General features: G+C 44.3%; 1 protein-coding gene across 1 annotated transcript in view; it reads right to left on the bottom strand.

The window, feature by feature from the left end:
* The window catches only part of SH3BGRL (SH3 domain binding glutamate rich protein like), an 87,561-nt gene that overhangs the window by 7,746 nt on the left and 52,387 nt on the right, over positions 1-27,428 (bottom strand). The window contains exons 2-3 of the mRNA XM_072627019.1: positions 5,505-5,690; positions 2,065-2,145 (exon numbers count right to left, since the gene is read on the bottom strand). Of these exons, the coding sequence (XP_072483120.1) occupies positions 2,065-2,145; positions 5,505-5,690 (267 nt within the window). The remainder of the gene's footprint in view (positions 1-2,064; positions 2,146-5,504; positions 5,691-27,428) is intronic.

Below are 27,428 nucleotides of genomic sequence, written 5' to 3'. Positions count from 1 at the left end.
ATTATGCCCACTTTACAGTTGAAGAAAATTAGACAAACAGATTAAGTAACTCACCCAGGGTCACACAGCTAATAAGTGTCAGAAGCCAAATCTGAACTCAGTTTTTCTTGACTCCAAGCCCAGCACTCTATCTCCTGTGCCACCTAGCTGCCCCATGAGGTACAGAACATTTGATCTCAAATCAGATGATCCAAGTTGGAATCCTAGATCTGTCCCTTGCTTGACCTTCTCTCCAACAGGATAGTCCATCTCCCATGTGCACACCTCTGCACTGGCTAGCCCACCATGGCTAGAAGGCTTTGGCCTCTCAGCTCTGCCTCCTAGTTTCCTTCCCTTCTGCAGGAGGCCTTTCTCCAAGTCCCCCTCTGACAGTGTCTTCCCCTCTGAGATTACCTTCCAACTCCTCTGCATGTATATTCTACATACATGTTGTTTGCCTGTTGGCTTTTTCCCCTTTAGAACATGAGTTGCTGGAGGCCAGGTTCTGTGTTTTTGTCCTTTGCATCCCCAGTGTTTGGCACAGTGCCTGACATAGCACAATACTTGTTCACTGCTCTGGTTTTCATTTTTCTCCTCTGTTAAACGAGGGAGATGATTCTTAAGGTCCTTTCCAGGAGGAAAAGGTCTATTATTTTACTCATGAGAAAGTGCAAATGTATCTGAGGAATTAGCTTTCTGGAAGCAATACAGATGAGAGAAATGCTCAAATCATAGGATATTAGAGCTCAAAGGGGCCTGAGAAGCCCCTTGAATAGCTTAAGCCGACATGGTCTCAGTACAAGAGAAGGAGTGTCACATTTGGAATCAAGATGCCTCTGTGACCTGGTGCACGTCATTTAACTTCTCTGAACCTGGGCACTCATCCATAAAATGGAGACGGTTTGTTATGAAACTCAAACAAGATAATGTTTGGAAAGCACTTTGTAAGACTTTCAGCACTAATTACTGATCTAATTTGAAATGAAGGGAAGGAGCCACCATATCTGAATATACAGCAGCAGCAGTAGCAATAGTAGCCAGAGTGGTGGTGGTGGTGGTAGTGGTAGTAGTAGCAGTAGCAGTTTTAGTAGTAGTAGTTGTATCAGTATCAGTAGTAGTAGTAGTAGTAGAAGCAGCAATTAGTAGCAATAGCAGTTGTAACGATGATAACAACTGACATTTTGATAGTACTTTAAAGTCTGTCACATTTGAGACTCGTAGCAGTGCTGTCTAACACACAACCCCTGACCTGCAATTCACTAAAAAGCTTTCCATTGATGCCCCTACTTGGCCTGGGTATCACTAAGACATTTACACAGTAAAGTCTCTGAAGACTTAAATTAGACAGAGCTTAAAATAGGACATTTCATCCATGGGAAAAGCCAGTTTGGCCAGGATTAGACTCAGGAGGGTGACTCAGATCAGCACTCATGGTCTCCAGTGAAAGCAATAAGCATATCAAGCCCGCCTCTCTACACTGGAGGCAGAGTGCCCATTAGCTGTGCTGCCTACCAGGGAAATAGAGAGATATCACCAAGGGGCCATTCTTTACGGTCTTTGTTTTTTGGCTTTGTCTCTTTGATTTGGGCTCTCCTGGGATGACACACTTGAAAAGGAGTCTGCCTTTGGCAAGGAAAAGGTCCCAAATTCAGCCAGCAGTTCACTGGCCAGCTTTTGAACCCTAGGGTTCACTTGTCAGGCTCACCAATGGAGCCCTCTGTAGCATTTCTCCTCGCATGCTGCCAAGAAAAGGACCGTGGCCTGGGACACATGTTGTAACTGAGGAAGGGACATGACAGCTCTAATAATGGAGTCTTTAACATTCTTTGTGCACAGACCAATGGGAAGTTGGCTGCCTGCAAGAACTTGGTGGGCAACTCTCACTGCTGCCTCTCTTAGCCTGGGATGTGATCGGTCACGTTTTGCTGTCTAGTCAGGGTGGAAGGGGATCGCCAGGATCGCCTTGCATTCAGGAGGAGGGGGGAGTGCCGATTGGGATAGCCTACACTGCCCCCAGCCTCTCAATAGGACTGCCGTACATCATCAGAAATCATCTGGCAACTAGGAAGCAGAAGGAGAGCCTACCTTTGACCCAGGTGGGGCTGTCAAGCCCAAAAAGGCATACACTGCATTGTTTTCTCTGGCTTCAAAGAAGGCATCGTAATCCTAAATGAAGAAGAGGGCAGAGAGAATTAGGAATGTTGAGGACCATGAAGGAAACAAGGATGGCAGACAGTAGAACTGGGCTGACTTTGGTGGCCCATGGGTAAGACTGATACTTTGTCCTTGCTGTAGAGTGATCTCAATGCCATGGTGCTATGCTATCAGGAGATACAGCAAAGGGGCAAAGCTCAGGTCCATGGCAGTACTGGGGGCTTTGGAGGCAACGTCAGCCCATGTCTAATTTCAAGCCACTTTGGACAGCTGCATCTTGGGAGAACCCTACAATTTCTCAGTGAGTAGTAGTTCCCTCTCCCCTTTGCTTAGAAATGGTCTTCCCCCAGACTGCTTCTCTCTCATTGTGAATCAGAGAAGAAATGTTCACTAGAGCCTCAGCTAGCTTGAGCTTCTGAGGAGGTCCTTAGGCAGAGGACGGAGGATAGTGGGTGCTGAGGTTAGATCCCCATGTGAGGCATCTGGGGACCTGAGCAACAGCAGTCAGACTTCTGAGAAGTTAGAAGCCGGGCTACATCAGGGCCTGGAAGGTTGAGGGAGGCTAGAGGTATGGTTACCTGCCAGGTCCACAGACCTTCTCCTAAGTGACTGAAATAATCACTCAAACAAGGCTGTAGGACATAACTCAAATTGTGCCAACCTAGCAAACAAGTGGCATTTTCAGATCTTGCCTGTCATTTAAAAAACTGTAGCAAAGTCAGCCTGCTGCTCTACCTGATTTATTAGAAGTGAAAAAGCAGTCCTGATGGGTTTGCTTCTCCAAGATGACCTCTCTCCCAGCTTGTCAAATAGAGCTGAGGCTCCCAGCACACACACTACAGCCAATGTTTAGGACCCCCTGGGGCTTTGTGGTGCCTCACCCCAAGAAGCCCAAGCAGTCATTACTCTTATTCTTGGCTCCTTTCAACAAGCTGGGGCTTGCTTTTGCCACATCCAACATTTTCTCCAGAAATCATGGCATCCATTTATAAGCAATGTATCTCATCAAAGCCACCCCAACTATCATCAATGCCATCTAGCCTTTGAGGGAGGGACACCTCCAGATGAGAAGCTGACTCGTGACATCAATGGCTCGTAAATAGTTCAAGACAAATTATGCAATTTTACAGGGGAGACAGCTAGTTCAACCCATACCCAAAAAAGAATCTGCCAAGTAGTTTCTGTTTGAAGATCTCCAGGAGGTAGGGAACTACCTCCCCAAGCAGCCTCTTGTACTCTGGGATAGCTCAAATCGTGACGAAGTGCTCCCTTACATTAGGCCTTTATTTGCCCCTTTGAGGCCTAACAGACTAAGTTTAATCCCTCTTCTACCCATAATACCTGACTTAAGAGTAACCTTGAGCCCTCTACTGTTTTAAAAAAAAAGTCTTCTCCAGATATGTTGGTCATTTTTGTTGACTGTCTCCAAAGCAGCAAACACACGTCACCTTGGACTCCAGTAACAACTGTGAAGACAGGAAGCTTTCATGCTAGTTCAGAATGGGATCAAACCCTGGTTTGACTGTAGCTGCTGCTACAGTCTGAGGATCTCAGCTATGAGCCCTCTGTCACATACTGGCTGCTAAGGGCCACAAATCTCGGGAGCCTGAAAAGGTCCCTTCCTATTTGAAGCTTCAGTAACATTTGAGACATGAAAGAATCAAGGCTTTCTCAAAGAAAAAACCATCTTTTTATTTTTCCCACCTGAAAACGAAGCTGGTGGGCCTTGGACTGCACTAGCACAAGACAGATGGGATCCCCAGGCCTTTCCTAATAACTGACAGACTCTCTTGTGGAAAAAAGCTGGTCGTGCCAGCTCAGGCTCAGGCTCTTTCTTGGCACTTCTCCCCAGGCTGCTGCTGCTGTGGATTGGCACAAGGAAGAACAAAAACTGTCCTTCCCTGCCCTCCCCAATCAAGACCAGTGGCAAAGAAGGGGGAGGTTAATGGATGTGAAAACATCCATCTGGGCACAGGAACCGGAGCAAGCTAGGAAGGTCTCCTTTTGCCTCAAGGCCAATGGTACTTACCTAGGATTTCTCTGCACAGAGAGGCCATTTAACAAATGGCTGTTGAACTGAATGACATAATGGCCGCTTTAGAATTTTTTTAGGTGCTTGATAAGTGCCTGTACACTTGGTTCATAGATGTCCCTTTTGTCTCTCCAATTAGACTGTAAGTGCTTCAAGGGCAGGGCCTGTGTTTCAACATCCTCTTATCTCTACCTGCTGGGGCTCAGCATGATGCCAGGCCCATAGCAAGTGTTTAATAATCCCCTTCTGGAATAAAGGAATATCTGAATAAATGTAAACATGAATGAATGAATGAATGAATGAATGGGGGCAGGGAGAGTGTTCTAACTTCTACAAGCCTTTCAATTCTTTATGATGTCACAGGAGCAAGTAAATATTTGTTGAACTGAATTGAGTAAGACATTCTAAGCAGCCAATAATAAAAAAAAAAAACCAGTCAAAATAAGAGTGCCATATGGCACTGTTTAGGCTCATGTTTATCATACCAAGAACCTGGCAAGACAACAGGGGAAGATGAACACATGAGAGCAAAGGTTACTGCCCAAAATGAAGCTGCCTAATGGCCAGCTGGGATTCAAACCCCAGATCTCTGGAGGCTGCTAAACCTTCTGGTGGCAATGACAGGGCTGCTGGAGCTGACCTCCATTCCACATGGCTGCCCCAAGCAGACTCTCCTACCAAGAAGCGGAGCCCCAGGGGCTTCTGGAACACTGTTTGGAAACTGCCTCCCCTACATCCTTCTATCAAGGCCTTATTTCAAAGGCATTTAGCTACCAGAGATCACAAACTGTTAGCACGGCTTCTGCAAGAGCAGGTCAGGCTAGATGACCCTTGTTTCTTTTTGGACAGGGTTACTAGACTGCTGATTTGAAGGAAAAAGGACTCCATGCCTCACACATCAAACCTGGCACTCCATCATAACCAGTACCTATGATTATGTGGAAACCTGATGGCCGAGTCAAAGACAAAAAAGATCTTGAAAACCTCCTCCATGAAAACAACTATGGACTATGAGAAAGGACGAGATGGTTGGGTCTTTTTTTTTACCTACTCAGAGTCAAGTAATGAGAGGAGTTGAATCCTTTCCAGGGGCTTCTGCCATAGACATACCAGAAATAAAACACCTAGTTGCTCTGACTGGAAGAAATCAGGATGAAAGGCTAGTAAAGGAAATCTGAGATCAAATTCCTTTCTAACGGCACTCCATTTCCTGTGGAGGATTCATGTGTCTGACAGCAGACAGGCCAAAGAAGCCTCCAGCCTTCTGAGACAGCAGTTGAAGAGGGTGCAGGGGAAAGGACTAGCTAAAAAATGGACAGAATTCCTGAAGAGCTCTTACCCCACGGTACTGGCACTCATTGAAGATCTGAGGGGGAAGCGGGTTCCCTGTGGCTGGACGATTTTCTTCAGGTACGTTTTCACGCATCCATTTCCGATTCTCTTCATTGGCTGCGATATCTTTCTCCTCAAATCCTATCTTGTTTGCTTCCAAGAAACCCAAGACATCCTGCTGTTTCTTCTTAATCTAGAATATAAACATCATTTCCCCCCACACCAAAAAAAAAAATTACTGATGAACCGACAAACATGACTTTAGACATGTGGATTTCAGGTCAAGTGAGTGGGGGGGGATTAAAAGAATTGGAATGAAGAAGGAGGAGCCTCTCAGCAGACAGCCTGCTTTCCTTCCCACACCTGCTTACTGAGGAGGCCCCCAAAGTTTTTTCTGAGCCCCAAACTATTTCACTCCCCCCACACAGCTGACAGCCATGAATAGCCTTAAGGAACAGATCTAACACTGCTCAGTTGACTTACAATCCAGAATATTTTCAATATAAGTGATCCTTGCCCAGCTCTTCTGCATACAGCCACATGTTTAGGGTGGTATGGCCTGCCAAGCAGCCATCATGTGATGCTAATCTTCTCATTCCCTCGTGGGGCTTAAACTGAAGGGACTACACTGAACAGATGTGGTTGAAAACCATACACTCCAGGCACAATTCGGGGTGAAAATGACACAGATTTTTCTAACAAATGAAATATGTATCTCCTCCAGGAAAAAAAAAAAGACTTTGGGATTATTGCCATCCTCTTTCGGACATGGATGCAATTTGCAAGTAGATGGAGGAGGCACCCAGGAATGAAGCCCCCAACCCAGAGAACACTAAACCACTTCTGGCCATGTGTCAGAAGTCTGAGATTTAAGGTACCTTTCCCCTGTGCCCCAGCCCAGAGCAGAGCAAGGGAACAATTGCTGCCTGGAGGGAACAGCTGTTCTCCAGCTAGCTATGCTAGGCTTCTCCTCTGTCCTGCCAAGGGTCAAGTTTCTTTGAAAGAATGGAAACTCACACTGGCTTGGGGATGACTGACAAGGCTTCTGCTTTAGAAAAAACCAGTGTGAGCATTCAGAATGCCAAGGGAAGAACAAAACCTTGCTCCCGATGTTGCTGCAGATGCCAAATCCAGAGCTACTTTAATGAAAGCAAACGCCAACCAAACACAGAACAGTTCAGGCCCAGGGGAAGGGGGGTGGGTGGGGGTGGTTTGACCTCATTTTATAATTGTGCCATTATGTTTTCACAATGAACACCTTAATAAGTCCTGAAAGAGACAAATATCTAGAAGTGACTGACAGAGACTACTTTTTGTTATTGTTTGATAATATGATACGGGCGAAAAGAAGATTCCGATATTAAATTAGTGGCATTATTATTGAATGCCTACTATGTGTGAAGAGCTGTCCAAGGTACTGGGGAGCATAAAGGAAGTATACCACCACAGATTACCTTGCTCTCAAGGAGCTTACCATCTGGATGGACAGACAAGACATAAACATTCAATAATAAGATGAGATAATGATGAGATGCAGCCTAGTGTGGCAACAGATTTAAGTCCTGCCTTTCACTCAGACAGGCTATATGACCACAGACAGATCACATCACCTCTCAGCATAGCAGGCAACTCTTCAATCTGCACCTGTGGAAGGAGCTCCCTATGTTGGGAGATCCAACCCCCACAAAGAAGCCAAGAGATTTGATTAGACAGTATCGAAAGAATAGTGCTAGGAGGTTCAGAAGATGGCATGAACATTACTCAAATTATTCACTCAACAAATATTATCTATCTATTGTGTGCCTAGCACTGTGCTAGTGCTGCGGGAAGAGACATAAACATGTAATACAAGGCCTCTTACTTCAAGGAACTTACCATCTAGTGTAGGAGGGGAGCATGACATGTACATAGATAAAGAAAGAAATTAGGATATAAATACAAAAAGAGTATTGTGAGAGGCAGCCCCAGGTTCAAGTCATGTCTCTGGTGCATACTAATGCCCCAAGCAACAGTCTAAAATTAGAAGGCATGAAAAAGTTGCCCATCTGAATTGATGAAGGGAATTTTCACTATTGGAATTCACAGCACTAAAGTCACAGATCCAGACCAAAACAAAACAAAAACCAGTTCAAAGGCTTGAGGATCAGTTGAGAAATCCAAAATGCTAAGAGAACAGAGGAGGGATCACTTCTTCATTAGCAGGATTGGGTTTAATGGTAACAAGGCAAATGTTGGCTAGATCGGACTTCCCACAATTGGCCTGGATCCATGATGTCATCAGTGACCACTCCATCCAACAACACAGATTGCAACAACTTCCTTCACCTTAGAGTAGACTGTTTCATGAGCTATTGTGACCAAAGGAATGCAGCAGCTGGTCTGGGTCACTGGTCTTCTGGGAATGAGCACTCTCAGGGCCCTTCCCCCCAACAGGACCTGGCAGAGTTTGTGCCTCAGACTTTGAGGGGCCAGACTCACCTCCAGGCCATCAATCGATCGATCAAAAAGCCACTACTAAGTTCTACATGGAGGAGTCAGAGTAGGAAGTGAATGGAAATAGCCAGACGCATTCAGTCTGTGGATCATGAGAATCTACCCTATGCAGTTTGAGTTAACTCACCTTCCTTGAAAACAATGAGACAGCATTAAAGCTTCAACAGATCCTTCCAATGGAGCACATTAATACTGGAAGGGATCTTGACAATAATCTAAACCAGGGGTCAGCCAACCATGTCCCCTCCTTTTATAAAAGGGGAGAAAAAAATGGAGGCTCCCTGAGGGCAAGGACTGCTTTGTTTCTGTCCACGTGTCCCTACTATCAGTACTTGGCATACAATAGGTGCTTACTGAAGACCAGTTGAAGTGAATTGGATGAATGATCACAATTTCTAATGTTCAACTCTGAATTTACAGACTAGAGCCCACAAACGGATTTTTTAAGAAGACACGTCAGAAAGTGGATTTAAAAAATCTTCTCCTCCTCCAAGTGGTACTGTTTCTTTTCAAAGGCCACTTCAGGAAAGGCCGCACCGCTTCCAGCAGAGTGAGAGGGAGGGTGTAGGAAAAGCATGGCTGTTTACCTAGCAGGCTCCTCCAAATTTACCCTGGGACAAAACAAGCTGACATTTCATCCCATAAAACACTCCTGAAGGCAAAGTCGAATGTGGAAGCCCTGCCCCCAGTCACTGGCCAGGTCACCAGGCTGATCCTGGGACTGCTTTGAATGACTGTTATCATGGGACCTTAACTCCCTGGCTCCCTCTTGCTCAATCCGATCACCACAATAAGACCCACTTGTTTCCAGCTGTTCATTCTGCAATGTTTTCAAGGGTAGCCAGACCAAAACTCTTTCTTCACATACTCTCCTCAGTTCAGTCAAGAGGCCGGGACGGAGATGACAACACACATGGTTTCTCGTCCCCCTGGGATCACTGGATCTCTCCTGCCAGAGGACCCAAGCATCTTCCTGCCACCAGGGAGACAACGTCAAGTGCTCTGCTGACCTCTGTCCCTTCCTCTTCCGGCAGGGGTGTGTCTGCAGAGTTGTGGAGTGAGAAAGGCTAAGATCACTTAGTGCAAGGCCCTTATTTGACAAAAGAGGAAACGGAGACCCAGAATGGAGGAAAAAAGTTTCCCAAGGTCACACAGGAAATACGTTGTTGTGTGCAAACCCATACATAAGTGCCATCACATGAGGAGAAAAGTTAGTGGGCCCTGCTCCTAAGTACACGGACCCTGGGGAAAGAACCAGAACAGCTGCTTTGAAAAGAATAAGGCTCCAGGAAGCGCAGTGAAGCCAGAAGAATGCTTAGCTCCCTGGCAGTCACAAGATTTTGCCTTCTCATTTAGCTCTGATTCTTCCTAAGTTCCAGCAATTGGTTTGCCTTCTTTTCTCAGTCCTAAAGATCAGCACCCCATCTGTCCCTAGCCACCAAGCCAGATTGCCTTCCCAGCTTCCGGTGACCCACTTCCCAAATGAGGCTCCACCCCCTCAATTCCCAGGCTGGGAGAGCCAATCATCATCCACACCCCACCAGGTCCCAAAGGCAGTAGCAATGGCAGAACTGGGATAGGAACCCCAATTCCTTGACTCCCAACCCTGGGATCTTCCCACCGCCACCTCTGATAATATTTTAGCACATGCTGTTTTCCATTTTCCCATAAAAAATTAAAATTCTCTACAGAGCTAAGCCAGGCATAATTAAAGAACATTTGATTCCTAAGATGATACAGAATTAGACTGAGATTTGAAGAAATACAAACCTAAGAACAGTTTGGTACCTCTCACTTTATTTCTAAAGAGATGCCCAGAACTGTGGTGGTTTCAGAATGAAGGTCTGGTAATGACTTCCCTGGAATGATCAGGTAAATACCAATTGTAAGGTTGCTTCCCAAAGGGTCCCTTATGGCTCAAGTGTATGGGGTAGCCAAGACATCCCAATGCCCCCTCCTTCTAGCCCTCTCTAGATGAAATGCCAGCACGAACCAACCTCATCTAATCAGCCCCTCATTCATGTGACCAAGCCCAGCTCTTCATCTGTGGCTGTCCCAATTAGGCTCCTTGAAGGTGGGGACAGTTTTGACCTTTCTTTAGATCTCCAATGCCTGGTACATACTAGGTCCTTAATAAATTCTTATTGACTTGACAACTTGACTGTGTAAAGAGCTCTCTGGTACCTTTCCCACCATGGGCAGGACCAGCTAGCATTAGGTGAAGGTCACATGGTCTAATAGAGGGAGACCCCTTCACCTCCAAATCTCTCCTCCACTGATTGTGAACATTTCTCCTCAAAGTATCTATTTCTATGGCATAAGCATTGCCCTGATCCTCACCTCATATGTGACCTCACTGAAAATGGTACAGATGGGGAGAGCCACTGAAGCTTCGCAGAAGGTTATGGCTAGAAGGGATCCTTTCACAGAGGAGATAACTGAGGCCCAGAGAAGGGAAATGACTTGCTAAAGCTCACATTTAGGTGGCAAAGCCAAGACTCAAACCCAGTTATATTTTGGCTCTTTCCTCTATCCAACACCTTCAGCTGCCAACATTCTGCCCTACACAAAACATAGGTGCCCACATGCGTTATGTGGGAAGGAGGCTGCTAGGTCAGTATAATGAAAATGAAGCAGCTCAGTAGGTCTGGAGCCCAGGTGCTGCCCAAACATAGCATTGTGATGTATGAGGCATAGCCCTCGCCTATGAGAAGGCCCCCACCTCCCTCGGGATGTGGTACACACATAAACCCACAAGAGAGTCAATGACCTGGCACTCAGCAGCAGAATGGCCTGTTAGCAACATGAGAGCTCAAACAGCCAATTTTCTGGACAGATACTAGCCAAGCAGATGGTGTTTATTTCCCCAGGCTGCAAAGAGGTATGACTGTACTTCCCCTTGTTCTAGGCCCCCTTCTTTCTGACAATCCCGATCCGACCGCACCAAAGACCTGGAGCCCCTAACATGCTCTGACTCCAAGCACGGCTCAAATGAGCACACAAAAGCCCGGGGGGCTGCATTTCCTCATAAGCTCTGCTATGAAAACTGTATCTTTCAACTGATCCCTGTGTAGTTATAACAATGACCAAGTTTGGTTTTCAAGATGAGATGAGAAAATGCACCTCCCTCTCTCCTTCCTTTGAAGAGGTGGGGGGCTATGCATGGGGAACACTGCATACACTATCAGACTCAGTTGATGAGAATCGGTTCTGCTGACCTTCCTCAGCCTCCCTTTCTTTTTTGAATCTTTGTTGCAAGGGAAGATTTACTGGGGAAGGTGGGGGGAAAGAATCCATCTGGAAATGAAGGCGATGTAAAAACACAAGGCATCAATAAACATTTTCTTTTTCAAAAGAGAAAAATGGACCTTTTGTCTTCCCTTGCTTAGTGCCCAGGTCCTGTCTAGGCGGCATCATGGGAGCTGAGGGTTGTGGGCAAGGACTCCAGCCAGATCCACCAATCTTATCTAAATGGGAGAATGACTACAGAAGTCCCTATTCACAAAGTCCTTCGACACTCTAGATGTGCTAGGTGTGCACAATTCTGTTTGTTCTTCAGAGCAGACTAGTGAGGGATGGCAGCTGCCACCTGATGATGGTCCTGGCCACATGGGAAAGGCACTAGAGGGCTGCCCAATGGTCATGGGTGGCAGCAATGGTCCCCCACCTGCCTAGATGGAGGTGTCCCCTCAGGAGTATAGTAGGTCCCAGAAGCCAGGGAAGGCTCCAGGCATGAGCTAGGGGACAGGCATGCCTGGCAACATTCTAGAAAGGAAAGTGAGAGGGCCAGTGGGCATCTCAAAAGTTGGAGCTGATAAAAACTCCACTAAAGCATAGAGACAACAGAAGGTCCCTACAGCTTGAGAAAGATACAAGGAAAAGACACAAAAAAAAGGTTATGGGGGCTACATGCATTTGACAATATTATGGATGGGGGAGGAGGAAGCTGCCAAGCAATTTAAACTGTTTTCACACAGTTGACAAGTAAATTGGAAGAAAGGGAGATCATCAGATGTTTTCATGACAATTTCAGTGATCTGTCACAAGCAGGCGCTGTTGGAAATGGACATTTCCCAGATGTGACCTTGGCCAGTGATTTCATCTCTTACAGCCTCAGTTTTCTCATCTGTAACATGGGGGTAACAATATTTGCACTGTCTTCCTAGAATCATGGAATATTAGGCCTATGAAAGGCCTTGCGTCATATTATGCTACAACATGACACAGCTTCTGACACATGGCCATGACCACAATCAACATGCTTTATTTCTCAATTCCCCTGGCAACTCTGAAAGACTATATCACAGATTACTTGTACTGGGAGAAGGGGTTTCTCTCAGTAGGACTTTCCTACAGAAATGAAATCATGGGTACAGGCAAAAACCACAAGAGACTTTCAAGATCACCTGTCATCCAACCTCTTCAGCACCCAGCATCCTACAGAGGACAGCACTTTGGCCAAGGTCACAGGACTGAGCAGTAGCAGATGTGGGCCTGGACTCTAGGTCTCCTTGTACCCAATCCAGTGCTCTGTCCGTTTCACCAGGGAAGTGGGAGGAAAGTGTTCAAGAAACACAAGCCTATGTTGGCCACTGGAGTCAATGTAGGTGACAGGTACCAATATACACGATGAAGTCCTGCTACCAAACGTTGTGGATTTCTGGAGGACAACAGGTGAAGTAGAAAGCACTGTGACTTAGGTGTCAGAATCCCGACTCTGCCCACTGTGAGTTGCTTCCCTCAGTTTCCACATCTAGTATGGTAATGTTTCCATTACCTCCCTCACTGGGTTGTTGGGGAAAGAAGACTGTCAACCAGAAAGTACAATAGCAGTATAAGCCACAAGAAGACAGGGTCCTAAAGTGGCAGCAAGTTAAGTAATGAAATTTACCCCAGCCTATAGATCCTTGTCTTAGGGCAAAGTGTTTCTATCTTTGTTAGACTCTGGCTCAAGAAAATGGGAATGTTCTCCAAGCTGTCCCCTTCTCCTCACATCAGCTGAGACAGGGGCCAACCTGAGTGGGACAGGACCAAAAAAAGCTGCACTGAAGACAGCTGCTGGGCTCCTACTTCAGGTCCCCTTGATTACCCAGGCAGCCTTGCCATATTTAGATGAGCAAAAAAAAAAAAACCACATGAATTCTCCAACAGACTGACGTGAAGTCATTGGACAGGCAGATGAGCACCAAATATGGTAGCTAAACTCTCCTGCTTGCAACAGACACAGAGAACGAACACTGTAGTCCCAACCTCAAGCTAGTACTGCTCAAACCACAAGCCAACTACTAAGCAATCAATGGAAAGGCATTAGTGTTCAAGACCCACATCTAGGGCCCAGCCCATCTGCCCAGCTGTATAGCCACTTGGCTTGTTTTCCTTTCCCAGGAAGCAGCTGTGGAGGAGCCAGGGCTACATGATGGCAAGAGCTCTGGGCCAAGAGTCAGGACACCTGGTTTCCAGCCCCAGCACCTATCACAAATTTGGAAGGGATCTTGAGCATTTGGGTATACTCCAAATGGCAGGGAGGTATGGGATGAGGTAGGCTAGATGGTTCAAGGATCACTCCAACAACACAGACATGACTTTGGCCCTGGGAAATCTCCCTGGTGAGTCTGGAACCTCTTCTGGAAGCAAAGGCATAACAGGACCTGAAGTCATTTTTATCAACATGGACACCCTTCCGGAAATGTGGCTCGATAGTCTGCCACACCTCAGGAAAGACTTCTCATGAGTTGTTGTAGCAACTATCTCCATTTTACAGTTTAGAAAACTAAGCTTTCTCTTACCTCAAGCCAGAATCTGCTGCTTTGTAACTTGGACCAACCTGGACCCCTCCACTCTCATGGTGAGGAAGCTTTGGCCCCTAATACTTGAAGATGCCTAGCAGATTCCCCTTACGTCTTCTCTTCTCCAGGAAAAAATGTGTCCAATCCTTTGCTCTGATCCTCGGAAAACAGGGACTTAAGGCCCAGTCTTTACCATGTTGGCTGCCCTCCCTTAAATAGTCTCCAACATATCAATGTGCTACTCAAAACTGACCCCAATGTATTAGATGTAGTCTGATAGCCAGGACTGGCACCCTTCTTACTTCCTGCAGCCCAAAATCACAGGAGATTTTTTGGCTCCTTACCACCGTACACCATTAACTTATATTGAGCTTATGGTCCACTAAAACGCCTAGATCTTCAACAGAACCACTATCAGGCAATACCTCCCCCATCTTACACTTGTGAGGTTGATTGTTTTTAACCCAAGTGTGACACTTTACATCTGTCCCCATTAAATGTCATCATCTTAATTGACTCAGGGCACAGACTGGGACATACATTTTTGGGCAAGGCCACTGCAGAACTTTAATTTGCTTGACTATGAATGTTGTTATAAGGACTTTTGTTTTTTCAACTAGAATGAAAAAGAGAAAATCTACTTCTATTCATTGAAAAAGTAAAATAAAAAATTTTAAAAATTTCCGCTTGAGAGATTTGGCCCAGGATACTAGCCTGCTGAGATCTTTCTCTGGATCAGGATTCTGTTGTTCCAGATGTTCGCTATCCACCTCTTCCCAGGTTTCTGACATCTAGAATCTGATAACCATGCCAACAATGCCTTTATCCAAGTCACTGGTAATAGCACAGGATCAGGCACAGATCCCTGGGGCACTCCACTAGAGACATCCAACCATTAAGAAGTTCTTTGGGTCTGGCCATTCAACTAGCTCTGAATTTTCCTAACTGTACTTTTGTCTGGCTCACATCTTTTCATCTTTAAGAGAGAATGTGGAGAACAATAATATGAGATGCTCCGTCAAAGGCTTTGTAAGAATCTGTAGCATTCTTCTTATCTACCAGTCCAGTAACACTGTTAAAGGAAAAGAGGTGCGTCTGACATAACCTGCTTTTGATGAAGTGATGACTCTTTGTGATCCCTTCTTCCTCCCCTTCCCTTCCCTTCCCTCCTCCTCCTCCTCCCTATCTCACTCAAGCAGGACCCAATCCCATTGCTGATTTGTGTGGAAGCTTTGGACTGTTTCGCTTTCCCAATATGAACCTGTTGGTCCCTCCTTAAGCAGTCTGACAGCTACATTCCCAGGGACTCAGCATCTTGGTGCCTCTGTCTTAATGCAGACACGAGATCCATTTCAGTGCCACTGTAGCTCTGAACTCCAAACTCAAACAATGCACCAACCTCAGCCTCAGCAGCAGCAGGGACTATGGGTGGACAACACCACACCTGGCTCTGCTTCTTTCTTTAGATCCGAACTAACCATCTCTTCAATAAGACATTCTAGAATCTCACTAATCATCTAAGTCAAAATCGGAGGTCCTTGATTTGAAAACACAACTTTCTTTCCTAGGGGTGGAACAGGACTTTTGTACTTCATCAGGGCTCTGGTATCTTTCTGATTCTCCACAACCTTCTCATCTAGCAATTCTTTCAGAACTTATCTCCTTTACTAAGCTCAGGAATCAAGTCCCTCTTGGTTACCTTGGCTCCATTCTGCCCAGTCCAAAGATCATTCTCCTTGGCAGACAAAACAGAAGTAAAATAACAATGGATCAGCCTTGTTTTGTCTCTGGAATGAATTCTTATCACCCTCCAAATGCTAAGCAATAGTCCGAACTGTACTCTGATCCTCATCTTTTCCCCAAAACAGCTTTGAATGCCCTGTCTTGGTCATCTTTAGCCCATTTCAGCTCATTCTGAGCTCTGGAGGTGACACTCACCTTGCAGGACTGGGCCACTTTTTTGGATTCATCCCTCATTCACTGTTTCTGCTTCCACTTCTGTTCAAGTCTTTTAACAATCTAAGTTTCTTAGTGAGTACCCTGTGCATCCATATTGGTTCCCTTAGATGCCACCTCCCTGTTCCTACTCAGAGCAACTGCTTCTCTTTGGATCTTCAGAATTTCATTCTTAAATGCTTTTCACCAGTTGATTTTACCTATAGAATTTTTGTCCACGGGATCCTAAACTATCCTTTCTCCAAATCCTTTGAAATGTGATGTTCTACAATCTAAAACAGGGGTGGGGAACCTGTGGCCTCAAGGCCACATGTGGCCTTCTAGGTCCTCAGGTGCAGTCTTTTGGCTGAGTCCAAGTTTTACAGAACAAATCCTTTGATTAAGGGGATTTGTTCTGTGTGGTTTGGATTCAGTCAAAGGGTTGCACTTGAGGACCTAGAGGGCCACTTGTGGCTTTGAGACTACAGGTTCCCCACTCCTAGTTTAGAGTATATTTGGGAGCTAACCACTCCCTTCTCTCACACAAATGTCATTTCCCCCAAGGCTCCTATTGTTTCCACCCCAGTTACCAGTTCCTCTTTGTTGGTGAGAATCAGATCCAGAAGTTCCTCTAGTTGGTTCCTCTACCTTTTGAAGGGTGGAATTATTAAAGAAAGTCAAGAAATGTTAGCTGTTCTACTTTTGGCTGCCAGCTGAAGGCTTCCATCACAGAAGCCTTGTGCCAGGCTTCTGACTAAGAGACGGTGTGCATAGAGGAATCAGGAAGATCTAAGTTCCAATTTCACTTCAGCCATTTACTAATTGTGTGACTATGGGCAAGTCACTTAACCTCAGCTTCAGTTTCCTCATCTGCAAAAAAAGCCTAAGAGAAGAACCTATCTCAAAGGGTTTTAGTACGGATCAGCTGAGATAATGGCTATAAGGCACTCTGCAAACCTTAAAGTGTTATATAAATGTGAGTATCGCTATTATTCTCTTGCATCACATCCTCATTGAGACCTTCCCATTCACTCAGAATCTGAGCTCCCCCTACCCCTCCCCCACCCCCATTAGAGGGTAAGCTCCTAGAGCAAGGAGGGTCTGGCTTTTTTCTATTTGTATCACCTACACTTAGCACAGTGCTTGGCACATAAATACTTCCTTATTCATTCATTCAGTCAGTTATATTCCAATGACAATGTCACTTGTTTCTGTTTCCCGAGATCCGGGTAGTTGAATGCTGTCCACCATGCTGCCCCTATCTTGTTCCTGGATTTCCTTCTTAATACAGAATCTCAACTCCAATCCCCACTCTGCCCCATCCCCCTGGCCCTTTCACCCAACTAGTTCCTTTTTAATCAAGGGTATATCCTTCCAAAGCTCGATTTCCACTGATTTCCTGGGTCCTATCTCACCAAGTCTCAGTAATGCTTACTAAGTTAAATGTGTCCTCTTGTATTAGGAGCTAGACTTCACCTTCCTTGGTACCTATGCTTCATTATTATGTACAGATACATAAGGCCATGGGTGTTATTGCTGGCATCTTTCTTGAATTTGAGGCACTATTCTGCCTATACCATAAGTAGGCTACTCTCTGTGGTAGCTAGCACCATTTCCTGCCATACCAAGTTAACAGAGCTTAATGTGTTTATGAAAGTAACAGAGTCCATAATGTATTTGTAAAAGCTATTTGCAAATGTATGGGGCCTGTTCATTTTGGCAGAGATAGAGCATTCAGCAGATGCACACGATTCTCTGCTTCGATAGCCAGATAAAAGAAGTCCCCTATCAGTACTCTATCATGCCTCAGTGCGTGCCAGGCTGGTGATTGAGAGGCTTCTATGTTTCACCCAGACTTCAGCATTAACACAGGAAAGCTTCCACCCCCTAAAAATATAAACATGGCCACCCTCTAGGCAAAAGCCTTAGAATTCAAGTCAATTCAATAGCATATACTCAGTCCATACCAAATGCTTGTATCACACAGTCAGGAAGGCCCAGTTTGGTTCTTTCCTATCGGTGCCCAAACATTCAAGTTTGCATCTCATACATAAAATGGCTTCCTCCTAACACAAGCACAGGGATTATTAGAACCTCCCTTCACCACTGCTCTTTCCTGAACCAAGCGTTCTTTATTAAATTAAGAAGCCACATTGATTAGACAATTCTCACAAACAAAAAGGTTTGAACAAAGCAAGGATAGAGAAGGACAAAATGAGAAAACACAGAACAGACAATGAATGACTCCTACAACTTTGTCAGGTCATTCAATTTGACTCAACAGATGTTTATTATACGTTGGCTATGGGCGAATTACCTGCCCCAACACTTTCCAAGTCAAGCCCACAACAGCTCATTTTCTGAGGCAGCTAGGTGGCCCAATGGATACAGCACTGGAAGTGCTAAAACTAGATACAGTCAGAAAGAGCTGAATTCCAATCCAGCCTCAGACATTTACTAGCTGGGTGACTCCATGCAAGTCACTTCACCTCAGTTTGCTTCAGTTTTCCCAATGGCAAAATGGGGATTATGATAGCACCTACCTTTTAGGGTTGTGGTGAAGATCAAATGAGATAATCTTTGTAAAGTGTTAGCACAATGCCAGGAACACAGTAGGTACCACAGAAATGCTTATTCCTCTCCTCCCACCTTACAATAAACCTGTAAAGTAGGTATTATCAGCTCTATTCTTTTAACAGAGGGAAACTGAGGCCCAAAGCCACATCATAGTTTTACAAATATTGAGCTGAATGGAATATCAAAACCAGTTAACTTAAACCCCTTATTTTACAGATAAGATAACTGAGGCCCAGGGAGATCAAGGGACTTGCCTGAGGCCACACAACCAATAAAGTGGTTCAGTTGGGATTGAAATTCAGTTCTTGGGTCTCTAAATCTAATACTTCTTCCATTATACCATGCTGCCTATTTGCTCCTGAAACCAGGGGAAGTCCAACAAAATCATGAAATCAACTAGAGTAGGGAAGTCATAGAGGAATGTACCAAAACGTCCCTCACATCATTCTAAGAAAAATCAATTTCACACATACACACATACACACACACACACACACACACACACACACACACACACACAACCCCCCAGATGAGCTGGTTCCTAAATGGACTAAGTCAAATAGAAAACATTTTCTTTCCTATTCTTTTTTCCAAATCAAACTCATTCTCTGTTCCAGCCAAACTGGACTGTCTGCTGTTTCTCCCTCACAACAGGCCATCTACCAAGTCCATGCTTCTGTGCACCCTCTGCTGTTTCCCATACCTACAATGCACTCCCAGCCCATCCTCACCTCTCTTTCTTTAGGAGCCCTTTAAAGCTCAGCCCCAGGGTTACCAGAAGTTCTTCCTGCTGCTAGGGCCTCTCTTTGTTTATTTCTATTTACTTTGTACAGATTTCATATTTACTTACATGGGTATTCCACACCCCCACTCTCATCCCTCACCAAAATAAAAAAACAAAAAAACCACTTAGCTCCTTAAGGACAAGGATTGTCTCATGCCTAGGACAGTGCCTGGTATACAGCAGGTGCTAAACAACTGCTTGCTGACTTATTGAAGGGAATGTGCTTGATTTTTTTTTCATTTTCAACCTCAGAACGGTAAAACCCTTTCTATAGGGGGCAAACTTTTCTGTATTTTTTTTAAATCACCTTTTCAGTTAGACTTTTAACTGGATATTAATGTTGGCATTTTGCCCACTAGCCCTAAAAGCAGCAGAAATGGGATGACTGTGGAAAGAGAAGTGAAAGCAGGTACTATGTAGACTAAAGTGAGTCAGATCTAAACTCACTAAAGTGAGTTAGTCAGATCTAGTCCTATCGCTAGCCATGAAGAGAACGAGCCAGATCTGTAATTCCGCCCTCAAATTCGTTCTCACAAGCAGTGCCAAGTTCCCCAAGGGGCTGAAGGTTTCACATCAACTTATTCCAAACTCCAAATACGTCTTATTACGTACATTGAGGACCAATACTTTGCATCAGTAGAGGGGATACCCACGCCAAAGAAATGAACAGATCTTGAAAGAAACACCAAACTATAGGGCACAAGAAACACTCCGCCTCTGACTACATTACTCAAGTGAGTAACTCCTAAGCCTGTCAAATTTGGGGAGAATAAGAATGCTTTGTCCGCGTGATCTCTTTTGAGCTGTACCCATACCCAGGGGTGGGTACTACAGATATTACTATCCCCCTACTAGACATGAGGAAACTGAGACTCGGAGAAATCAATGTCCTGCTGAGGGTCACAGCTAGTTGGTGCCCAAGGGAGGAGGATCACAGGGTCAGTTAGAGATGCTGAAGGGCAGCTGGTAAAGCTACCAGTTCACAATTTGCCATTAGGTGTCATGTTACACTATTTTAAAAAGTTCGGGAAAAGTTTTTACTGACTTTCCTCAAATATATCCATGATATTTATCAACTTTTAGCTGGTCATAAGGAACTCACTATGGCCTTTCCAAAACCTTTTTCGTTATTAAGTATTGATTGGCCATCTGGACTCCTACTCTGACATATCTCCCCTGCATCCAGCACAAGGTGTTTAAAAACTGTTTGGTATGATCTGAGGACCAGACTACGTAAGGGGTGGAGAGACCCATTGCCAGAAAAATTGCCACTAGAGGCTACATTCTTGTATCTATAAGGAAGACTTAATGCATGGATGGGTTAAATGAAAGGATTGTTACCTGCACCTGTGGAGAGCATATCCATGCTGGAAAACACGGTCCTTAAAGCACTAAGCAGGTAATTATCTAGTCAAGATTCTCCAGAGTCAATATATCTTTTTAATTATCTGAGAGGCCAAAGTCATGGACTTTGTTGCAGGCACTTTCACAAGGAGAGCTCCAGACTATAGCCTGAACCCTGATGGCACACTGGTCACAGCTCTATAGCACTTCTGAAAAACTGTTACAAAGCCCACACCCATCTGATCTGAAGGAAGTGGGAAGGGGAGTGTCCTCACCAGAGCCAAAGCCCCCCCCCCCCCCCCCAATCTATTTGAATTTGCATACCCTAGAATAAAAATAGGAAAAATGACACCCTTGTGACCACCACTATCATGTCCCCCTAACCCTTGCTTGGCTACAGTTGAGATGGTAACATTTCACTTCAAAAGAAGTTAAAGGCTTTTTTCCTATTCTGGGGAGGCAGCAGGCCCAGTGCAAATGCATAGGCCCTAGGAAAGAGTTGGCTGCCCTGGGGGTTTAACTGGGTACACTGCAGACTGCAGCTCCAGAGGGTGTTAAGAACAGACTCCCAGGCTCTAGCCAGAAAGGCATGTTCCAAAACATCTAGCTGGGGACAACCACCAAACTGAAGGCTTACCTCATTCACATTGGCCACGAAGCCAACAACCCATGCAATTTACCCATGAGTCAAACCAAGTTGGTGAAAGGAAAGGAGCACCTGGTTCACATTTGAGGTCTTGTGGCCTTGTCAGCAACTCTGAGATCTGCCTGCAACCATAGCCAGGGCCATGTCTGCCAAGAGCAATGAGGGAAAGCCCTAGTACCTGCTTTCCCCAACCTCTGCCAGCATTATGAAGGGTGATGCTCTATTTCTTGCATCTGAGACTCATCTGATCCTCAAGGGCAGGAATGGGTGATGAAAGCTTGCCACTGCATCACCTGCTTCTACACAAACCTGTACAAGTTAGGTGGTAGGATAATGCAATTAAAAAGAGAATGCTTTCAGAACTCTGAAGGACCCACCTCACACCTCTCCTGACTGAACTCTCCAGCCTCCACTACAAAAGCCATTTGCTTTCTGGAATCCCCTTTCCCAGATGTGCCCTTTCTATCTATGCAGAATCATTCCTACAAATAATCTCTTTTGCATTTCAAATTTCTATCACTGTAAAATTCCAGGTGTGCATTTGCACCAAAGGCCTGCAATGAAAAAGAATTACCATGATGTCATTGGAAGATCCTGGATTAGTTGGAAGGAAACAATTTCCTTCTATAAACATGATGGTGTGCTGCAAGCATTTCCGAAAGTTGGTCCTAATTTAGAAAATGACTCATTCAAAGTAACCCAAACTGGGTTCTCCTGAAAAATACCTCTTTCCAGACCTGGGTAGTTCCTTTCCAGAGGCCTTATTTGTAGGAATCTCCATCTTATTTGTAAAAATTAGGGATCTTTCAGCCAAGTATTATACAGTGAATTCTCTAATATCTGGTGTCTCTACTCAAAAGCCAGAACAAGCAGGGCTAGATTTTCTCAATTATAAGAATTAAGTTAATAATTTTATTACCAAAAGAAAATAGAACCAATGAGGGGAGAAACGAGTATGAAATCACAAACACCAAAATACCCAGAGTGGTGGCAGAATCTCAGTATTAGGAAGGACTTTGACAGCCGCAAAGCGGCTGATACCTGAACAAGAGGCCCCTCTATAACATACTGGAAAAGTAGTTGCCCAATCTTTACATGAATAACTTTGGAGATTGGAGAATGATAGCCTCCTCTTATACTTTTTGATGGTTCTCATTGGCTAAAGTCTTCCTTAGACTGAGGCAGAATCTACCCTTTTTATAATGTCCACCCATTACCCTTGGTTCTGCCTTCTGGGGCCACGAAGACCAAATCTGATGCTTCTTCCATGTGAGATTGCATTTGGACACGAATATCATGTCCTTCAGCACCACTTTCTCCATCCGAGTCTCATGTCCAGTGCATAAGCGATCTCTCAGCTAAGCCACAAGGATACAAGAAAGGCAAAAACACAGTCTCTGCTGTTGAGGAGAAAACATGAAAACAACTACATATACTGGAGGTGGATGGTCAGACCTGCGCTTTAGGAAGATCATTTTGGCAGCTGAGAGATGGCTGGACAACTCAAGTATGGAGAAACTTAAGGAAAGGGATACCAAGCAGAAGGCTGCTTAAATAATCCAAGTGAGAGGTGATGAGGGCCTGCAGCAGAGTGGCAGCTATCTGCAGGGGAAGAGAGGTATAAGAGAGATGGTGAGAAGGACGAATGACAAGATTGGGCACCAAATTCGCTATGTGGGTTGAATGCAAACAAATAGCAGAGGGTGTGGACTTGGGGAACTGGGGGAATGGTGGTGCCCTCAACAGTAATTGGGATGTTGAGAACAGGCAGTTTGGGGCGGGGGGAATAATGAGGTATTTTGGGGGCATGGATATGTAGGATGTTGGATGGATACGTAGAGTTGAGAAACATCTTAACAGAGATAATAACTGAACACATGGCAGCTGAAAAGATCACCAAGTAAGACAGTACATAAGGAGAAGAGAAGAGGTCCTAAGAGAAAGCTTTGGAGGGCACCGAGGCTTAGAGGGCATGACCTGGGTGAAGATCTAGCAAAGGCTAGCAGGCAGGGAAGCTCAAACAGGTAGATGATCGACTTCGCTTTTCTCAGTAATGCAATGATCCAAGACAATTCCAAGGGACAATGGAAAATGCTGACCACATCCAGAGAAAGAACTATGGAGTCTGAATGCAGATGGAAGCAGACTAGTTTCCCTTTTTTTTGCTCTTCCTTGTGGTTTTTCCCTTTTGTTCTGAGTCTTCTTCCCCAACATAACTAATGTGGAAATATGGTTAACATGATGATACATGCATAACCTATATCAGATTGCTGTCTTGGGGAGGGAGGGAGAAAAATTTGGAGCTCAAAATCTTGCAAAGATGAATGTCGAAAACTATCTTCCAATGTAATTGGAAACAAATAACATTAAGCAAAAAATAAATAAATGATTTAAAAAAGAAAGAAAGAAAAGGCCATTAACTTTGGCAAGTTAAGAGATCATTGGTACCTTTGGAAGAAGCAATTTCTGATGGATGATGAGGTAAGATGAAAGACTACAGAGGTTTATAGAGGTATCACATGACTTGAACCAGATTAAAATGGAATTGAGAAATGTTTTTAAAAATTAATAAAAATACCAGGTGAGAGGATAGGAATGGTTGCATGCTCTGAGATTTGAGGAAGGATGAAAGAGTCTGAAAAAGCCACTGTAGTGAGTAGGATAATAAATCAGTTAAGAGGTGAAAATGGATCAATTGCTTTGCTGCAGCTGAAATTATGTAACTTAGATTTGTGGAGGATCTAGTCAGGAGTTTCATGATTTTTTTCTGGCTCCATTCAGTAGCATGTGAATAGAAGCAAAGGAGCCCCTTGGTGGGAGTATTCCGGGACTGAGGTTTCCAAAATGTTGATAGGATAAGTGGGTCTGGGATAAGACTGGAGAGTGTGGTGCTGAATTGAACTAGGTGCAGAGAGGCAAAGAAGGAAAGTACAGACAACGTAGAAGGGAGAGGGGTTAGCCTAGGAAAGATCTGAGGACTTCAGGGATAGGAGGTCATGGAGATCATACCGGAGAGGGGAAGAAGAGGAGGAGAGAAGCAGGGAGGCCAGGGGGGGGGGGGGAGGGAGAGAGAGAGAGAGAGAGAGAGAGAGAGAGAGAGAGAGAGAGAGATGATATAAAGATTATTACTAGAAAAGGAATTTCCACGTCTGTGAGCACGGAAGTGGAATATTTGTGGGCGTGTGGCCAGACCAAGGGGGATGATCATCATCTATGCATAGCTGAGGTCATGGGAACTGAGTAGAATGAGGAACTGAGAAGTTAGGCTATTTGACAGAGTATCAATATATATGTTGAATTCCTCTAGTACGAGGATAGCAGTTGGGACAAAGAGAGACTATAAGCCAAGCAATGAACTTTCACAGGGAAAAGGAGAATGTCCTGGCAGTCAGAAGATAATAGCTACTAGAATTGTAATTGGGTGATAAATTTAGATTGAATCAACCTGAAAAGAGAAGAGGTTACTGAGTGATGACGGGGAAAGTCTGGAAGTAGCAATGGAAAAAAGAAAATAAGGTCAGTGTGGGATGTATGGCCTGTTCCTGATGAAACTATGCTGGCTCTTGTGAGCATGACTTTCTTATCTAGACATTTATCAATCTTCCTTTGAACAATACAGTCTAGAATGTGGCAGGGAATTCAATTCAAACTCATTGACCCACGGTTTCTCAAAAAAAAGAAAAAGAAGAAGAAATGGAACGTTTGACCACACAATACTTTCCATGATTTTTCAAAGATCATGAACATGAAATCACCAAGGACAGTTGACAGTCATTCATTCTGTGTCATTGACAGTGTCATTAATCTGGACCCGGGTACCTGAGTTCCTCAAGGGCAGGGAGTTCCATTCTTACTAGCTCCCTGCTTGCTCTGGACAGAAACTATAAGCTCCTGGATGGCTGTCTTCCTGTTCCCAAGTGCCTGGCACACAGTTGGTACTTAACAAATACTCATCAAATTAACTCCCTATTAGCTGTTTTTCTTCTGTCTTTTTTAGCCCAAAGATCATTCTCTTTGGCAGAGAAAAGAGAAACAAAATTAAAAATGAGTAATGCCACCATCTAACTTCTTCAACTTTGCAAAGTGCTAAACAGGATGCTGCCACGTTTGTTGTGGTAGCCAGCACTTAGACCTGGAGGCCAATTTCCCATCCTGGAAGATAGGAGCTAGCATGATTCTAGGTTAGCTCCCATGATAAACCAGTGGGCAATAACACACGTAGTATGACTCAGGAGCAGAATGAATTTTTCCACCTAAAGTATGACCTAATGACCTGAAAATGGATTAATTTGCTGAAAAAATGCCTCGGTGCCCTAAGCAACTTTATTTACATGACGCAGGTAAAGATTTTATTCTGGAAGACAATGTTCCACCCTGTGGCCTAGCAAAGAATCAAAGGCAAGCCAATGGTGCCAAAGATGACCTTTCTGAAGTTCAGGCACGCACCCTATGGGCAGTCTACCTGAGCAGTAAAATGATGTCTCTGTTGGCTTCCTAGGAGACAAAATAGTTTCCTTCCAGGTTTATGAGATTTTTTTTAATGACCTACATACTAAACAACCGTTAAAGTTTCTTTATTATAGAACTCTAAAACATTTTACTTTTGCTCCCCGAACAATTTTGCCTACTACTCACTGGCCTGGGAGGGGAGGAAGAAAGGAGACCTCCCTATACCGCTCAAATAAATAAATGTCCCTTTACTGAATGCTATGAAAAGGAAAGCAAAGTGAAATCATTTAAAAGTGATCTCCCATTCATTATTTAAAAAAAAAGAAGTGAGGAAAAAAGGACCAAACGTGTCTATCTATCTCCCCAAAGACTAATACTAAATGTGTCAGCAATTTACCCACTTTAAGAGACTCTCCCCAGGGCTTCCTGATGTAGTGCCCAGCACTGTCGGGAACAGAAAAACAGAACACACTGCCCAACCCTTCAGGAGCTTCCAACTTGCCCGGCCCCCTCCAGGTTCACTGTGGCAGACTTACTTTCCAAGCCCAAGGAACTATGATTTCACTGGTCTTGGTTCTCTCTCCCACTAGGACCTAGTAAAGTCTTCATGAGGTTGGAGGGCCCAAAATGTCACCACCCACACCCTCAACGTGGTGATGAGCTGCTCTGCACACAGTGGGGCTGGTCTTCAAATGCTAGATGTCTAACCCACATACTAGGCCTTCCTAACATGGTAGGACTTGCCCCCATAACCTTCAACAAGCACCTCCATGCCAGAATGAGGCACTAGCAGAAGATATACCACTCTTATATACTGTTCTAATAAAATACCTGTGGGCTGCAAAGAGACTTCTGGGTTATCTTTGCGTAGCCAGAGAGAAGGGATGTGAAGCTAGGATTTCCTACATACGGTGCACTACCAGTATGGGAAACTTCCTCCATCAATGCAGATCAACAAGTCTAGACCTGCCACTTAAGAGTTTCTGAGTGTTGCCTAATGCACAGAGAGTTTGAAAGATTTGCTCCTGGTCATAAAAATGAGGATGCAGCAGAGTCAGGAAGACTGGCCACTGCATCGTGCTGCCTGAAATAGGTCCAAATAAAAATGGTAGGCTATACTACTTCCATCTCATTCATTCTAAAAACATGTATTCAGCACCTACTGTGTGCAGAGCGTAGTGCTGAGTGCTAGGGGAGATGCCAAGGTTCACATGAAGTTTATGATCTGGCAGAGGAATAAGGCAGAATAAGACACACTCAAATAACTGTAACACACAATATTACATTGGTTTTTCAATTTTTAGTTCATTGCATTACTGAGTCACTTTTCAAGAGGTATATGCACCCGAAGTTATATTACTGAGTTACATTTCAAGAGGCTTGTGCAGAGAGGTCTATGGCCTTTATCTGGGAAAAGCAAAAACTCTAAAGTACTGTGGCGAAAATCCCTTTCATCTAAGCTCCAAGAACCTGGTTGGAGTGGTTCTTTTCATTTGAAATACATATTTGTTCCCAATACTCAAGCCTTTTTTTTCTTCAGCAAAATTGACTGAAAGAAGCATTCATGTCTCTTACGTTTCAATTCCAGGATGGAATTCAGCTTTATAAAAAGAAAATGGATTTTTAAAGAGACTAGAATCAAATTCATTGAAAAGAAAGTAAAGTGTTTTTACCAAATTGTTTAGGAGGCTTGGATATTTTTGTTTGCTTTTATCATTGGTTTGATATGGAGAGAATAAAAAGGAATTTTTTTAAAAAACATGCAACTAAGAGCCCTAATAATTGTATGGCTTCTCAATGCCCCATGTATTCGTTTCAGTTAAGTAAGCGGTATACTTCAAAGCCTATATATATAGATATCTATCTATCTATCTATCTATCTATCTATCTATCTATCTATCTAGCAATGATTGGGCT

This window comes from Notamacropus eugenii, chromosome X (genome assembly GCF_028372415.1).
Source record: "Notamacropus eugenii isolate mMacEug1 chromosome X, mMacEug1.pri_v2, whole genome shotgun sequence".
NCBI lineage: Eukaryota > Metazoa > Chordata > Mammalia > Diprotodontia > Macropodidae > Notamacropus > Notamacropus eugenii.
The sequence above is the reverse complement of the archived record's forward strand: the minus strand, read 5'-3'. Positions and strand labels throughout refer to the sequence as shown.